The sequence below is a fragment of the Trichosurus vulpecula genome, chromosome 8 (genome assembly GCF_011100635.1).
Source record: "Trichosurus vulpecula isolate mTriVul1 chromosome 8, mTriVul1.pri, whole genome shotgun sequence".
In the NCBI taxonomy this organism is placed as follows: Eukaryota; Metazoa; Chordata; class Mammalia; order Diprotodontia; family Phalangeridae; genus Trichosurus; species Trichosurus vulpecula.
In genome coordinates this window covers 212,840,132-212,858,084 of record NC_050580.1, presented here as the reverse complement: position 1 = coordinate 212,858,084, position 17,953 = coordinate 212,840,132, and the positions used below count along the sequence as shown (strand labels likewise).

Below are 17,953 nucleotides of genomic sequence, written 5' to 3'. Positions count from 1 at the left end.
GGATGCTTATTCCGTATTGGGCTGTGAAAAAGGACCCTAGAGTTCAAAGATGTCAAGCATTTCCCCCCATTTAAATGGGGAATTTTTAATTTAGATTTTCAGTTCAGTTTCAATTCAATTCAAATATTCAATCTTAATGGAAAACTTCAAGTTTGAAATGACTTTTTAAAAAGTGTGATGAAAATCTGATTTAGATAATGAAGGAAGAATATAACTTTCCTTTTCCTAGTCTGTATTTGGTGACTACAAGGTTTAGGATACTAGCAATTTCTCTAATTGACTCCAGAAATAGCATAATTGTCTTTTAAAGGTTGTTCCTCTAAACGAGATTATTTTTAATACCTGGTTTTAGCTGAAGATCAGGCCTTTCAATTGTTCTGCAGTTACTAAAATTATTCCTGTAGTTATCTGCAGTAGGAAGAGTGGAATATATAGCTTTAACTCCTTTTTCTATAACCGTAAGTCTTCCCAGTTCTCTCTCATGGTCCCTTATTTCTCTTTATTACTAACCATCTGTGTAGTAACCTGCCATTTTAAAGACTTGAAACCCAAATCTGTACTTCTGCTCTGTCCTGGAACCCCAGGCAAAGGCTATTTTATTTTATTTTTCTTTTATTTGTTCACAAAAGTATATGTTATGCTTTGGAAAAATGAGAAAAATTCAAAATTAAATAAGACCTTAGAGGGCTTGTAATAAAATAAGTTTATCTCAATCTGATAACAATAAATGTCCAATGAATTCTTAAAGCATGGAGGGCAGTGTATTAGGTGCTAGTAATTCTGAGAGGTATAACCATAGTTCCTGGTCTCAAGTCCTTTGGTACCGTTGAGGGTGTACTCCTATACATGTAAGGACATATAAAAAGAAAATAATGATGCAAATTTTCATTGTTTCATAGATTTAGACAAGGAAGGTACATCAAAGGTTATTTAGTTCTTCTCCCCCCACCCAGTTTTGTAGATGAGGAAACTGTCCTATAGTAACTTACCCCAAATCATCCAGGTAGTAAGTAGCAGAGCTGAGATTTGAAACTAAACTTCTCCAAATTTAGCTCTCTTTTGTACCATGGTAATAACAATGATATATGGCTTTAGAGTTAGAAAAGTGCTTTATATATGTGATGTGAGCTAGGTGGTGCAGTGGATAGAGTGCTGCACTTGGAGTCAGAGGGACCCGGGTTCACATTTAGCCTTAGACATGATCTGGCTGTGTGACCCTGAACAAGTCATTTAACCTCAGTTTTGTCGTCCGTTGGTAGCTAGGTAGACGCAATGGATAGAGTGCTGGGCCTGAAGTCAGGAAGACTCACCTTCCTGAGTTCAAATCTGGTTTCAGACACTTACTCTCTGGATGACCCTGGGCAAGTCACTTAACCCTGTTTGCCTCAGTTTCCTCATATGTTAAATGAGCTGGAGAAGGAAAGAGCAAGCCCATTCCGGCATCTTTGCCAAGAAAACCCCAAACAGGGTCATGAAGAGTTGGATGTGTCTGGATGTGACAACAATCCTCATTCACAAGGGGGGGAGGGGTAATAATAACACCTGCCTACCAGAGTTGCTATAAAGGTATAATAATATAATACTTGTAAAGTGCTTTGCAATCCTTAAAACATTATATAAGTGCTAGGTATTTTTATTATGGTTTTTATCATTATTATTATTTTCACAGCAACTTTGTGAGTTAGGCACTATTATTATCTGCACTTGACAGATAAGGAAGCTGAGACCAAGGGAAGTCAGATGATTTGACCAGAGTCACAGAACTAGCAAGCACCTGGAGTGAAATTCAAACTCAGGTCTTTCTGACTCTTCGTTCAACACTTGTTCATTACACCACGCTGGAGAACTACATACATATACATGTATGTTTAAGAAATGTATACACATATTATAGAAATAGGAATGATCTTTAAAACCTTTATTCTTATTTACATGAGATATTTTAGCTCCTCAGAAATAAAAAAAAACAGAAAAAGTGGGCATTCCAGTGGACTGATAAGAAAAGGAATTAATTACTATATATTGAAAAATCAAAGCACTCAACACCAGAAAGTAGATGGATTACTTAGACAGTAGACATAGCAATAAAGTTTGAATAAAGCTATTATGCTTTAAAACATGTTTAAATTGATTGATCAACTCTCTAAGGTTTCTATTTTTGTTTTAATTAGTTTTAGAGTTAACCAATATCTCTAATATGTTTTGTAATTGGAAGTAGGATTGAGAAAAAAAAGTTTATAAGCTGTCCTGAAAATTGAGTTTTAGAATGTGAGTCAATCAACATTTATTGAGGACCCCTTTTGTCAGCAAGCACAAAAGAATATACCTTAATCACCACCCTTAATAATAATTTATTTGAGAAGCTTATGGACTATTTATGATCTGTGCAACAAAAACTAAAATGGGTTAGTGGTATCCATATGGCCATTTTCCCTTAGTGAACATATGGGGATATTGAATGGTCACCCATTGGTGAGGTAGTAAATGTTTTTTTTAAAAACTGGCTCTCTTTTCCCTGTCATAGTTGAATTATACATGAAAAATATTGCCTGTGAAAATTTTTGGATGTCACAGAGTTGCATGAAATTTGTTTCCTCTTAGCTGATCATTTTGACATTTTAATATGTCTAAAATGAAACTTTGGGTTAGCTAAAATTGGATTTTTGTTTTGGTCTTTCTTTTTTGTTTTCAGAATTTGTTTCCACACATAAAATCATATCTTTGACTTGGTTTTATAGATTTCTTTTCTCTCTGGGGGGAAAAGACAAAACTTATTTGATGGTTCTTTTCCTCAAAAAAAAATCCTCTATAGCTATTATGACAGCCCGTTTTGCTGAAAGATCTCTTTGTTTTTTCATGCTTTATTGATTATACACTGACTTGGAGAGACAGGGATTTTGTGGAATATTTGAAATAAAAATTTAAAACCTTCTCTTTTTTAGATAATATAGCTCAAGAGATGATACCTAGTCAAGATGGAGAAGCCACTTTATCGTCTGTCACACAAGAGCAGGATTCTTCCCTGGACATCCCCAGAAAATCTGGTGAGACTGAAGAAAGAAACAAGAGCCCATCTCCCATCACAGTGGTTTCTAGTGTGACTCAGCTACCAAGAAAGTCAGAATACTTGGCAACTACTGTCTCAGCTACTGCCATGCCTTTGTCTCTGTCAGTTACTCCAGGTATGGAAATTAAGGTTACAGAGTCTGGATCAATGTTATGGACTGAGTACATTCTGTGAGATGGCATGGAATTTAGAGTGGTGATGCATATACCCATATAAATGAGCTGCAGAAGGAAATGGCAAAACCGCTCCAGTGTCTTTGCCAAGGAAACCCCAAATGGGGTCGTGAGGAGTTGGTCATGACTGAAATGACTCAACAACAACAACAACCTATACACAGATTATCTAGAAGCCAAACTAGGTAGGGGCAAAAGAGATTTGTCATTCTCTGGAATACCTGGAATGGTCCGGCATATCCAGAGGTCAGCATAAGATGTCATTTGTGGGATTTTAAGAGAATATTTGGATTTAACGGCATCTCAAAAAGCCTGGATCAATCACTGAGCTAAACCTAGGTTATGGTTTATCTCATGCTCATTCAAATCAAGTCAAGTTGATAAGTATTTTTAAAGTACTATGTTCCAGGCATTAGGCTAAGCACTGAAGATACAAAAAAAATCAAAAACATTCCCTGCCCTTAAGGAGCTCTTGGTCTAATGTGGGAGATGGCGTGTAAAAACCTATGTGCAAATAAGCTGTATGTAGAATAAATCCAGCCCAGTATAATAACTCTTCAGTCTACCCAGGTCTATCTTAATTTGCAAGATTTAGCTTTGTTTACTGACACGTTTTTTCAGAGATCTTAAGCTTGGAAATGACCTAGGGTCAGGTTTTACCTACTGGGGCTGTTTTGAGCTGGAGAAAAGTCCTGAATGTTTTTTTTGTTTCATTCTTTTTGGTGATGAACTATTGGTTGAGCTTTCTTATATGGCACTTTTATATGGAAGGTAAGATAGGAAAGGACTGGACCTTTGATTTTAATGGCAGAGGGAGCTTCTGTGTCAGGAAACTCTTTTTATCAATGCAGGCCAGCAACTCCTTGTATTAGGCTGTGCTCTAGAGCATGAGGGGTTAAATATTTTTGCCCAGGGTCACACAGCCAAAATGTGTCAGAAGTGAGACTTGAACTCAGGTTTTCCTTGCTTTGAGGACAGCTCTTTAAATGCCATACCTCACTGCCTCTCCATAGTAGATGCTCAATCAGTGTTTGTCGGCTTTTGGAATGTAGCCACCAAAGTTGTAGTGAGTTCATAATCTGGCATGTTGTTTAGCCATTTTTCAGGAGTGTCTGACTCTTCATGACTCTATTGGGTTTTCTTGGCAAAGATACTGGAGTGGTTTGCCATTTTCTTCTTCAGCTCATTTTACAGATGAGGAAACTGAGGCAGACAAGGTTAATTGACTTGCCCAGGGTCACATAGCTATTAAGTGTCTGAGGCCAGATTTGAATTTAGAAAGATGAGTCTTCAGCTTTTCTCGGTAACACAATGATCTAAGACAAGTACAAAAGACTCATGAAAGAAAATGCTATCCATATCTAGATAAAGAACTTTATGGACTCTGAATACAGTGTATCAGTAATTAAGGTGGGACTTTTTTTACTGTCAAGTGTCCTTGATGAGTCTGGCCTTTGTTTCTTTGATTAAATCAGGAGTCTTTGATGACGTGCTTACCTCCAGGGAAAGCTCAGTTTACATGGGTTTGAGTCGTATGTTTGTGATGCCGGAAGCTTTTAGGTCATGTGGGTCTGAGTTGCATGTTGTGACACCCTTTGAACCTGTTTTGCCTTTGGGGGCTCACTCATGGAAGAAGTGTTGAGACTCTGAGCAAGCCATTGTAACTGCCCCCTTTTCCCCTGAACTTTGCTAACCCAGACCCATTGTTTCTTCTCTGGAAGCTATGAATTGTGATTTGGTCTGTTTATATTGTCTCTGTTTGTAATTTGTATTTGCTCTGAAGTTCAGGGTGCTGGCTTTTCCCCCTGAACTAAGTGAATGATATATGTATGTTTGATTAAACTGGGATTGTTAACCTCTTAAAGTTGCTTTCCTTAAAAAAGCAGATCCAAGAACCTGTGCTGGCAGCTCTTGTTGCTTGTCTTGTGTTGGTCTTTTACCCCCACAACAGTTGCTAGCCACATTGTTGCTACATACAGATCGAAGCATATTTTTCCTTTTATTCTTTTTCGTGCTTTTTTTTTCCCAGAAAGATGAGTCTTCCTGACTCTAGGCCTAGCACTCTATCCACTGTGCCACCTAGTTGCCCATAATGGGGCAAACAGACTAATTGAGTGGTGAAAAGAAAAACAATCTTGGTGACTTGTGACAGGTTCTTTTCAGCTCTAATCTATGATCCTATGATAATTCTATGACTTCCTTTCCCAGAAGAGAAACCTCTAATTAAAAATGAATGAATTGACTTAGTTCAGGGAAGCCCCTCCTTATTGCCAAGAATAGTTTATTTTGTGTTTTAGGATATTGGTATTTGACTCTTGCTTGAGAAATTGGGGTTCATATTAATGTTTCTCATTTTCTGTGATAATTTGCTTGTTGTCCTGTCCTAAAAAACATTAAAAACAATTCTTTTTAAAATTGATAGCCTTAACAGTCACTGACTCAAAAGAAGAGACATTACCTCCAGCCTTTGACCCTTCAGTGACCTTTCCAGGAATGATGGAAGAGACAATGGATATTTCCCTGACATCTGCTTCTGTAACTTCCACCATAAGAACTGTTCCATCTATAAGACACATTAGTACTTCTGTGACATATGACCTGGAACAGATGGAATCACAAGGTATCTGTATACTGGAAGGGAGCATTTTTGGGAGGGTGCTGGTGAAGGGTGTTTGAGTGCAAAGTAATTTCTTTTCAGAAGTCTTGATGGGGGTTTCTTCTTTGACTAGATTGGACTAGGTCAGGGGTTGGGAACCTGTGGCCTCGAGGCCACATGTGGCCCTCTAGGTCCTCTCCTCAAGTGTGGTCCTTTGACTGAATCCAAACTTCACGGAACAAATCTCCTTACTAAAAGGATTTATTCTATGAAACTTGGTCTCAGTCAAAAGGCCACACCCGAGGACCTAGAAGGCCACATTTGGCCTTGAGGCTGCAGGTTCCCCACCCCTGGTCTGGGTTGGAAGTTTGAGCTAAGTGTGGTGGGACATGCCTGTAATCACTGCTGCTGGGCTGAGGCTGATCTCTTCAGCTTAGGATTTCTGAGCTGCAGTTTATCTGATCTAAGCAATCTGGTGTCCTCATTAAGTTTAGCACCAATATGGTGTGCTCCTAGAAAGAGGGCAGTGGCTACCAGGCCACAAGGATGGGAGAACTGGCCCACATAAGAGACTGAGCAGGTTAAAATTCCTGTGTCAATCAGGAGTGTGATTTGGCTCGAGAGGGGCCTCTGCACTTCCAACCTGGAAGAGATAATGCAACCTAATCCAAAAAAAGAAAGAAAAAAGGTTTGTGTTATCCTCAACCTGATTACATCTTTTTGCTCTTTACTCACATATCAAAACCATTATTCTAATGACTTTCCTCTATGACTAGAAGGGTGGTACCTGACCTGGTTGGAACAGTTATTTCACTTAAAACTGGTAGCCTAGACAGAAAAATTAACATGCTGTGATATTTGATAATGACTAGAGATGCTGAAACCATAGATGATGTCCTAGGGTCACCAAACTACATAGTTTGAAGGAATATAGAACCCCTTCCCATTAACTCTTACAAAAGTGACTTTCTTCCCTCCTCCCTTCTCTACTTTTTTTCTTCCTTTTTCTATGCCTCTCTTCCCTCCCTCCTTTATTCCTCCCATCCTTCCCTCCCTCTGTTCCTCCTCCCCTTCTTCCATTCTTACCTCTGTTCATTCTTTCCTCCTTTCTTTTTGTCCTTGTTCCCTCTCTCCTCCTTCCCTCTTTTCTTCCTCCACTCCTTCCCTTCTTCCCTCAATTCATCCTTTCCTCCTCTTTCCTTCATCCCTCTTTTCCTCCTTCTTCCTTTCCATCCCTCCTTTCCTACATCCATCTCTTCTTCCCTTTTCTTTCTCCTCCCTTCCTCTGTTCTCCCTTTCCTCCCTCCTTTCCTCCTCTCCTCCTCTCCACCTCTCTTCTTTCCTTCCCTTCCTCCTCTCCTTCCTTCCTCTCCTCTTTCCCTACTCTGGTCCTCCTTCCCTCCTTTCTTTCTTCCCTTTTCCCTCTCTCTCTTCTCTTTTCCTTCCTTCCTTCCTTCCTTCCTTCCTTCCTTCCTTCCTGTTTTATTAATTCTTGCTATTTTCACACCAGCAACATTTCTCAATATAGGAATCTATTTTTTCCCCATTAAGCTTTTCCTTATAACAGAAAATGAAAATTAATTGGATTGATCCAGCAATCACATGTTGCATCATTCCATACTAGTGATGCTCCTCCTTTCTACTGAGAGAAGGAAAGTACATTTCATTATTTGTTCTCCTAGGCCAAGATTAATTATTTGAATTAAAAACCATCTGTCTTATTTTTTTTAGTTTATAGTACTGATAGTACAAAGGATATGTGAGATGTACAAATCTAGATACATCTCTATCCCAAATGTTCAAATGGACAATTTGTGCCTGACCTATGGTAGAGCCTTCCAAGCTTATGTTGGATTGATCAGCCACAACCGAACACCCTGTACCTTGATCCCAACATTGTGATGTCACTGGTCCTCTTCAAGTATGAAGGACAAACAGCAACAAGAATTAATAACATTGTGTACATTGTTCTCCTGCCTCTGCCTATTTTATTAATCTGCATTTGCTCATTTAAGACTTTCAGTTCATCTCAAAATTCTTAATATTCTTTATTTCTTATAGTGAAGTAGTATACCTTTACATTCATGGCATAATTTGCTCAGCTATTCCTCAATCAATGGGTTCGTATTTTGTCTCTAGGTTTTTTCAACTCCAAAAACATTGCTAGAAATATTTGGGCATATGTGGGAGCCTTTCTTTCTATCTTTAATGTCCTTGAGTTATGTGTGTACCTTTAAAAGGGATAATTTAGAGTTGAGTGCAGTCAGAGTTTATCTTCCTCTTCTTTTCACGTTACTTAGCTTTTCTTCAACATGACTTCATTTATTTGAAAGTGCTGAAACACAGTGAGAAACTGAGGGAAAAAGGTCATCTTCTCCCTCTCCTCTCTTCCTCCTTTTTTTTAACCTCACATCTTTTATTTTTCTTAATCATTACGGAGAGAATTATAATGGAATGTCTTGTGTTCATTGGGAATTCAGGACTAAATCTTCCTGTCCCAGTGATTGGGAGAAATAAACCAGACTGAGCTCTTAAATCAAGGCCAAGCTGCTAAGTAGTTAGCTCACTTCCAACATTTGCTGGTGTCAAACATTCTGGGTAATTAATAGAGTGGGTGCACTGTGTATTCAACTGTCAAACATTCAGAACAGTTTCACAAGTAAAATAAATTTGTAATTGGATAATCTTACTACTGGGTCTGCATCTGCTTAGAATTCTTGGTGAAGGCAATTTTATTTAAGAGAACACAAAATTGTACTCCATGGAATAGTATGCCCTTCTATTTGAAGAATGTAATGAAAAGAAATGTACCTTTCTCGCTTTTTGCATGTAACCAACATTTCATTCAGTAAGATTAATTTATATTATTGTAGGGATATTTGAAATTATCTTCATGTGATGTTTTCACAAATTCTTTGTAAGAAAGTAAATTACTGAAGGTTTCAAAAGAGTGTTTCACAGAGAACCAATGAAATGGAGAAAAAATAGAAGATGAATAAAGGAAGAGGGACAGGGCAATTCTGAAGGAAAGTTCATCTTTGGAAAGAGGAAGTCTAAATTAAAGTAACTGATAGAGTTATTAATATTGTAACCACACAAATAACCGTATGTCGTGTCCATGGAGCTGGGGCACTAATCCTCTCTTCCACTAAAGGGCCTCTTTCAGCTCTGGATCTAAGTATGTTGACTAGATTCAGTTCTGAGGGGTGAGGAAGTTCTGTCCTCTGAAGAGTGGGATCACTCTCTTTTTTCCCCCTTGAACTTGTTACTTCTTTATACCTCCTGCTTCAGGACCCTAGGGAAAAATCTCTTAAAGTGTAGATTTGGTTCACGTCTAAGGTTTCCCAAAAAGGAGGAAAGTAGACAGATTCTCAGTGTTCACTGTGAACCAGGTATAGGATAGCTGTTTATTTCCACTATACACACACACACAAAAAACTTGGCTCAAGAGACAGTCAAAGACTTTAACAAGGTGCAGTAATATATAACTACTGTTAGGCTCTCCCTGGAGGCTGAGACTTAAATATCAAAAAGTGAAATTGTTTACTGAATTCTTTCCTGAATCAGCATTAGGTCCATGGCTTCTGGCCAGTCAGTTTAGGGGTTGGACTTATCTTCTTTCTGATGGTCATCTATAAGAAGTAGTGCTGGAGGCCTATCAGCACCAGCTGAGGACCCAGAATCTCCCCAAACTTTCCAACTTATAAGGTTGCCTTCAAGGCATGTCAGGATCACTGCTCAGTTGAATTATTTTTTTTTAAAAATTAAATTAGTTTTTTTACATTTTAAGTTCCTGTTTCTCTTCCTCCCTACCCACTCCCCACTAGAGAAGGCCACCATTTAACACAGATTTATAAATATATGTAAAACCAAACTATACATACTTCTATTTATCAGTTCTTTCTCTGGAGGTGGATAGCATCTTCCTTCCTGGTCCTTTATAGTTGATTTGGGTATTTATAGTACTCAGAATAACTTGGTTGTTCACAATTATTCTTTGAAAAATATTGCTGCTACTATGTAGAACATTCTATTGGTTCTGCTCGTTTCACTTTTCATTATTTCATGCGAGTCTTTCCATTTTTTAATATCAACCTGCTCATCATTTCTTACAGCTCAGTAGTATTCCATCACAATCATATACCACAATTTGTTTAGCCATTCCCCGCTTGATGGGCATCCCCTCAATTTATAGTTCTTTGACACTACGAAGAAAGCTGCTACAAATATTTTAGAACATAAATTCTTTTCCTTTTCCCTTGATCACCTTGGGAAACAGACCTAACAGTGGTATTGCTGGGCCAAAAGGTATCCAGTTTTATAACTCTTGGAACATAATTCCAGATTGCTCTCCAAAATGGTAAGATCAGTTCGCAGTTCCACCAACAATGTATTAATATTCCACTTTTTTCCCACGTGCAACATTTGTCAGTTAACATACTCAAGAAAATAACAAAACAGAAAATGTAGCCAAAGATTGAGGCTCAGTTTAGCCTATGCAGGATGTGAACCCTCCACCATATATTTCCAGCTGCCACAGAAGAGTTTGATATTCTCCGAAGACAGAGACAGAGAGAGATAGAGAGAGAGAGAGAGAGAGAGAAAGTGATAGAGTAGAGAGACAAAGAGAGAGAGAGTGGGAGAGAGAGAGACAGAAAGTTAGGAAGAGAGAGAGAGAGAGAGAGAGAAAGAGAGAGAGAGAGAGAGAGAAAGAGAGAGAGAGAGAGAGAGAGAGAGAGAGAGAGAGAGAGGGGAGTTTATGAGAGAGACAGAGAAAAAAAGCAGAGATAGAAACAGAGAGAGACAGAGGGACAAGGACAAAGACAGAGAAACACAATCGAAGACAGCGACAGACAGACAGAGATGTAGAGGGTGGGGGGAGGCTAGGAATGAAAAAGAGACTTGAAAAATTAATTTCTTTGGTGGCTTGAGGGAAAAGGCTCCAAAACTTTGATATTTAACAAAGCTAAATAAAAAGTATTAAGAAGAAAACAGATCTGATACTTTGAACACTGATACTTGGCGTAGCTAAGTAAATTTTCATTCTCCATTGAAGAAAAAACTAATACCTTTTCTTTTTTACTTAGCTATGCTGAGTGCACTACCGAGCTTATGTAGTCGTCATAGGAGATAGGAAATATATGTATGACTTCATTGATATAGGGGACTTCTGGATGAGGAAGCTTATTCTATCCGTGCAGGTCAGCATCTTCTCTGAAATTTATGAGTCTTAGAGGGTTGCTGGGGCACTGAAAAGTTAAGTGACTTGCCCGCAGCCATATAGGCAATATGTGTCAGAGGAGAAACTTGAACTCATACCATCCTGCCCAGGAGCTCAGTTCTCTATTCTTTTAATGTAATTTTTGAGGAAGGAATATGTGCTTTTCAGCCATTATAGTTAAAATGGAAGAAGTACTTAAATTAATCTATCTGAATTTTCATCTGTCTGAGTTTTCTATTTGAATGAACATTCCTTCTTTTAGAGAGAACTTCTTTTCTATTTGCCAGCTTGTTATGTGACTATTAAATTCATCAGGTAGCTGGAGATGTGATGGTGGAAATGTGAAGAGGATTCAATTACAATTGCATCGGGGGCCACTTCAAAGATCAAAGGATTCATTTGTAAAATACATTTAAATGTTTTGCTTTCAGTGGCTGCTGTTTGGTCCTATAAGATTAACGAACAACAGAATCAAATTGAATAGTTTATTGCTCCTGGGGATTCTGCAGTATTGTGTTAAGGATGTTCGTCACTTCAGTTATACTAAGGATGAATGCAGATTGTGGCTAAGTGTTGTGGAAATGTTTCTAATTCTAATTTGGTCTCAGTGAGCAAGCCACTAAAACATGCATAAATATGGGAAGAGTGAAAGAGAAGAATGCTGTTATGGGATGGAATGATAGAACACTTTCTGTTATTTTGGTGGCAAAATGAGTGACAGATATACACACCCCAATATTGACTGAAATAATGAGTTTTTAAATAGGACTGTGGTTTTATAATCTTATATTACATAGCTTTAAACAAATGAAGCTTCTGCTATGCTAGATTTAGTTGCATGAGGTACAGAGGGGGAAATATGGTTTGTGCTTTTTCATTTTCTTACCTGCTTCAAGATTTTTATTAAAATATCTATCTAAAATAAAAACCTGATTCACAAAGTACAACGATGCTATCATAAGAATCCCAGTTGTTGATTTCCTTTATCTTTATGATTTAATGGATCTTTGATTTCATCAGTGTGGCGATTCCTTTCTACATTGGCAGATCACATCCTATCTATGTACTCTCACCCTGTGTTATCTCTTTTCCATGAATTTCAGAAATCTTTCATAGGAGATTCTTTACATGTGCTGGGGAGTTTTTTCCTGGATCTTTTGACATAGGGAGGAATATATAAATTTTCGGTTGATTTTTCTCTCACACTCATCACATGACTGGCTCACCTCCCTTTCTAGTTACACATTTCTCTGATAACATCCGTTACTTAATTGCTCTTACACAATTCTTTTGTAGCAATTTGCTGTAGTCTTCTCATGCTGTCATGTACCTTTTCATTGGTTTTTGGGTGACTCTCAACTTTAATTCTTCGGAAATTGTGATATTCTATGACTCACAGGTAGGATCACCAAAAGAATACTGTTGTTAAAAAGGAGTCTTTATTTCTAGGAGAAACTTAGACTCATTAAAAGTATTGCAAAATTTCCCAGACAATGCAGCCTGCTCCCTTCCTGCTGTTCAATTATAAGTCCAATTTGTGTCAATGTGTAGTGCTTGTCTAAGATATATGTACTGATGGATTATGCTAAAGAGTTTTCTATCCATCTACCTATTGTTTGGAAAATAGAAATTCTTTATCCATTTGTTTTTTCTTATTTGGATAATTTCGCTTAACTTTTTCAGGGTGATTATGGATCTCAATTCAGGGTTCAGGGATTTGGTGCAATCAGAACAATGTCATTAACAAAGAGGAGTGCTTGGAGATCACTATCTAGAGGAAATCCCTCTTCAATTTGGCTTCTGTTCTGGCTATATGCCATGACAGAAACATCATTATCAAGTCTCTATGTTTTATGTATTTCTTGATATTAATATTCAGTGTCATTGAACAAAATCATCTTTTTTTTTACAACTTTCAGGGAATCTTTTGTAATTTTGACATTTGCATGGGAAAAACTTTTTTGGAGGAAAACTTTTAAGGTGGTCTTTTGATCTGACCAAATCAAAAGATTTTTTTCTTACACCTTTTAGTTGATTGTTTGACTCTATAGATGTGGTTTGCTGTAAAATATCCTAAAAACCTATCTGTTCCTATTTCATACTTTTATCAAAGATGTCCTAGATTTATTCTCATAAAATTTTATAGAGATGGAAAAGTAGGCATATAGGTTCAATAATTATTGATATTTTTGCTCTCTTTCTCCCTCCCTTTTTCTCTCTGTCTTCTCCCCCCCTTCCCCTTTCTCTCTCTTTCACTTTGTCTCTGTCTCTCCCCAGTCCCTTCATCTCATCTTCTTCCCCCACCCCACTCAACCCTTTCTCCGCTTTTCCTCTTTTTCTCCCTTCCCACCCCTTCCTTCTCCCTTCTTGCCTCATCTCACTCCTCCTCCCTCTCTTTCCCTCTCTCTTCTCTCTCTCGAAATAAGGTCTGAGATTTTTTTCTCCCCAAGTCATGGTTTTCTTCCCTCTTTCAGATATCTAAAGAATGGTTTTAAAAATATAGTAAATAATTTTGTTGTCTAGTCCTAGAATCATCATTCTCATGTGTACGGAATTGATGTTATATTTATAGCACTTTATTGCTAGCACAGAGATTTTAAATGCTTATATATTCCTTCTCATGGTTCAGTGAATCTCAGTGCTCAGGGTGGCTGTCATTTTTTGCTGGGCTTTTAGTACTTTAAAACACTGTAAATTCATATTGGTTGCCCTATATTATAATGAAACTTTGTTCACAATCTCTGTTGTCATTGGCGTGCATTTAAATTGATTTTTGTGTTATATTTTCTTTAAAGAATTTACTTTTTTATATAATTATAATTAAGTATTGTCATAGTGTTAATCACTTTTATTCCTTTCTCTGTGCTTTTATTTTTATTTCTTTGCTTTTACTCTTTTCTGTTAGAAGGTTGGAACTACTTAAAAATGCTCCTCTATTTGTTAATAGTACTTTATTATCTTATGAAAACAAAATGCTTAATTTGATATATGTTAATCAGAAGCTTAGAGGGATGCAGCAAGGCACTTTAGAAAGACCATGGTTTTGGAAGTCAAGAAAGCTATGAGTTCTAATCTCAGGCCTAGAGCTAATTAGCTGGATTAAATTGTGAGCTCCTTTTACTTTCTCTGCATCCTTAGTGCTTAGCACAGTGCCTGAAATATAGTAGGTATTTAATAAATGTTTATTGACCTACTGTATGATCTTGGCGAAAGAATGTAATTCTCTAAACCTCAGTCTATCAATAAAATGAGGGATCTGAACTAAGACTTGATTTTTATGAATATTTCTCATTATATCCCAGTGGTCACCCTTTGTATCCCAAAATTACCCTTTATATACCCATTATATCCTAAGCTACTCTTGTGAAAATTAAGTAGGGCTTTTGTTAGGTGATATGGAGATATTGAAGAAAGAGGGGAGTAGGTACTAAAAAACAGTTATAAATCATATTATAAACTGTGAATCAAATGATTCTTGCTTAGTTTCTTGAATGATCTTTTGCTTAAGTGAATTATTCAAGACAACATCAGTTCAGGTCGTTAATCAATAACAGGCATTTAATAAGCACCTACTATATGCCAGATACGGTGCTAGTAGGCACTGGAGACAAAAATACAAAAGTAAGCCAGTCCTTGCCTTTAGAGAGTTTACATTCAATTAGAGAGATAAAAATGCATATTGGGGAATGATATAGCTTTGGTTGAGGCAGTCATAAGGATTTTCAGTGGAGCCATTGGGCAGTAGATTGATATACCTTGTCCAATAGCATTGATAGTCTTGACTTGGTTATTATTCCCAGAGCAAGAGGTAAAAAGTGGAGATGGCGAGGACAATACTTTTTGGAGAGGAGAGTACATACTGGCTAGGCCTTGGTGACCTAATGGGTGGGTAGATGGGATCAAATGATCTGAATGTCTTGGGATGAGAATTGACTTATTCACTCCAATTCATCTAACTCCGTTCTTCAAATCCCCCAAATGTATGGGCTGACTCCTGGGGAAAAGGGGAGGCTGTGGCATATTAACATTTAATGAATTAATTTTAATGCGTAACATACCAAACCACTTTAATTGCTCTCTCTACAGACTCATTGGATTTCTTTGTCCTTTGGTTCTCATTCACTTTTTCTCATATGGTTGTAGTTAGTGTATTTTATAAAGGTCATTCCAGATTTTTTTATATTCCTCTTTCTTTTCAGTTTCGAATTACATTAGGCTGCTTCCAGTTTTTTTCAGTTACATATAATGCTTAATGAATTAGTTTTAAATGTAGCAGGCAGTTCTAGGTGCTCAGCCCTGAGGCTCATAGATTTCTGACTTGTGAGAATTAAATTAATCCTTTGTGAAGGGGGTTGTTCCAATGCTTGGGCCAAAGGCTTTATCCTGGACTATTACTATGGACTCTCACTCTGTGATTTGGGAAGATTACTATGATTATTGTTTTTAGAAAGGCTCACTACCTTTGTGGTTAATGTGATAATGTATAGTTAGCTATTGGAACAAAAGATTCCTTGGAAATGGACAGCAGGTGGCAGAAGCATTAAAGGTACTTTTGATATTTTAGTAGATAGCTACGTCAACAAGAAATCAAATTTCTTTAAAAGGTGAAGTGAGAAATACACGAGAAAAGGGATATTGGTAGAAATGGTATATCACTGGGGCTCTGGAAATAGCTGTGGGACATATAAATAGCTGGCATTTCTATAGTGGTTAAAGGTTCGCAAAACACTTTACATATTCTCTCATTTGATCCTTACAATAACCCTGTGAAGTAGGTGCTATTATTATCATATTTATAAAGATGAAGAAACTGAGCCTGAGAGAAGTTAAGTGACATGTCCATGGTCATTAAACTTGTATCTGAAGGACTGGAATACAGATTATTCTGACTCCAAGTACTATCTATTGCTCCACCTAGCAGTTTGATTTATATATAAAAATAAATAAAAATAGGGGGAACTTGAGGTAGTTAGGTGGCACATGGGATAGAGTGTTGGACCTGGAGTCAGGAAGACTGGAGTTCAAATCTGGCCTCAGACACTGACTAGTTGTGTGACCCTGGGCAAGTCACTTAACCCTGTTTGCCTCAATTTCCTCATCTGTAAATGAAGTGGAGAAGGGAATGGCAAACCATTCTAGTATCTTTGTCAAGAAAACCCCAGATGGAATCATGGAGAGTAGGATATGACTTAAAACAACTCAACAACAAAGGGGAACTTCCGTTTGGGATCCGGGTCCAAGTGTCTCCAAGTGTGAGACTATTTCAGTGTGGTTGTGGTCCCTATATAAGAGAAAAGTTTCTTCTTTTTTCTTGAATTAAAATAAAGCAAGCATTTTATTTGCTCAACTTTTCTGAGTTTAGCCAGCCCCCAGATGACAGACGTTTAGTGCTCCACTGGGCTTGGGAGAGACAGAAGCCTTTCTGTCTACGTAGAATCTGCCAGAGTTTGCACTTCTCTGGAAGTTTCAAAAAACCCAGTATCACCCACACTGTGATGATGTTTCAAATTAGTACCTTAGTGGAGAAATTAATATGGCAATTTTATTTAACATAGGGACTAGGTAAGTTAAAGAGCCAAATAGCAGAAAGATTATTAATATTTCTCCATTTAGTGAAACCCATTTAGTTTTTCAATGGATAAATTTTGTTTTGACCCACATACAAAATCCCAGCATACTGGTACTTGAGTTGAATTATATAATCTACTCCTTAAACAGTTAAATAAAAGATCATTAAAGTGTGACCCTGACTGATAGTATATGTAACTTTATACTATAGTAATTTTCCAGTTGTTAAAAAGAAAGAATCAAGGCAGATATATAAATTAGTGAACTTATTGTCTCTCCTGTCCAAGACCCTTTCATTTCCCAGCTTCTCTATTTCTAGAAGGGGCACCAGTGGTCTTCCAGGCAATCAGGTTTCCAACCTGGTGTTTATCTTTGATTCCTCACTCAATTTTCCTTCACTAATGTCTCTGTCTCTGTCTCTTTATTTCTACTGAGATGGCCCTCTCCGCCTTCCCTCCCATTCAGCTCTTCATCACCTGTTGTCTGGATTACTTCGATAGCCTACTAACTAGTCTCCCTGACTCAAGTTTCTTCTTTTTCAATCTATCCTCCATATAGCTGCCAAAATGAGTTTCCCAAAATTCAAGTTTGAGCATATCACTCTGTTTAGCAACTCTAATGATTTTGTATTACCTATTAATCTCTCTTTAGCTTTTAAAACCTCCCACAGCTTGGCCAGAACCTACCTTTCCAGGCTTGTTATACATTACTCTCTTTCCAACACTCTAGGGTTCAGTCAAACCGAATTTATTGTTGTGTGTGTGTGTGTGTGTGTGTGTATTTTAATAAACTGGAGTGTTGTGAGGATCAAATGAGATAATGGATATAAAGCACTTTGCAAACCTTAAAGTGTAATCCAGATGCCAGTTATCATCATCATCACCATCACCACCATCATCATCGTTACTATTATTATTATGATTAATATACAGTTGATGATGACGTCTCTCCTTGAGTGTCCTACTCAATGTTTATGGAGCAATATGGAGGTGTGCTATTAAATATTTAACAACAAGGCTCTCTTGAAAAGTATACACACTTTCAAATTTAATCTGCCTTGTTAATGTAAGTTAACAGTGAGTTTGTTAGTCTTTCAGTGATATTTTCTATAATAATCAAACAGCACCATGTCTACAGATGTCTTTTTGTGGGTGTTTTTTAGAAGAGGGTCAGGAGTTTTATAAGTACTCTCAGTTATAGCAGTTACAACAAAGGTATTTTCTCACAAAAAGAACAGTCTCAGCAATATGGCACTTATTCCCACTTTCTTAAGTCTAGACAATCAACAAAATAATAAACCAAGTTTTAATTTATAGTGATTGATGATT

General features: G+C 37.3%; 1 protein-coding gene across 1 annotated transcript in view; it reads left to right on the top strand.

The window, feature by feature from the left end:
* The window catches only part of ARMH4 (armadillo like helical domain containing 4), a 54,630-nt gene that overhangs the window by 22,441 nt on the left and 14,236 nt on the right, over nucleotides 1-17,953 (top strand). Inside the window, exons 3-4 of the mRNA XM_036736704.1 lie at nucleotides 2,943-3,182; nucleotides 5,663-5,860. Coding sequence (XP_036592599.1) covers nucleotides 2,943-3,182; nucleotides 5,663-5,860 — 438 coding nt within the window. The remainder of the gene's footprint in view (nucleotides 1-2,942; nucleotides 3,183-5,662; nucleotides 5,861-17,953) is intronic.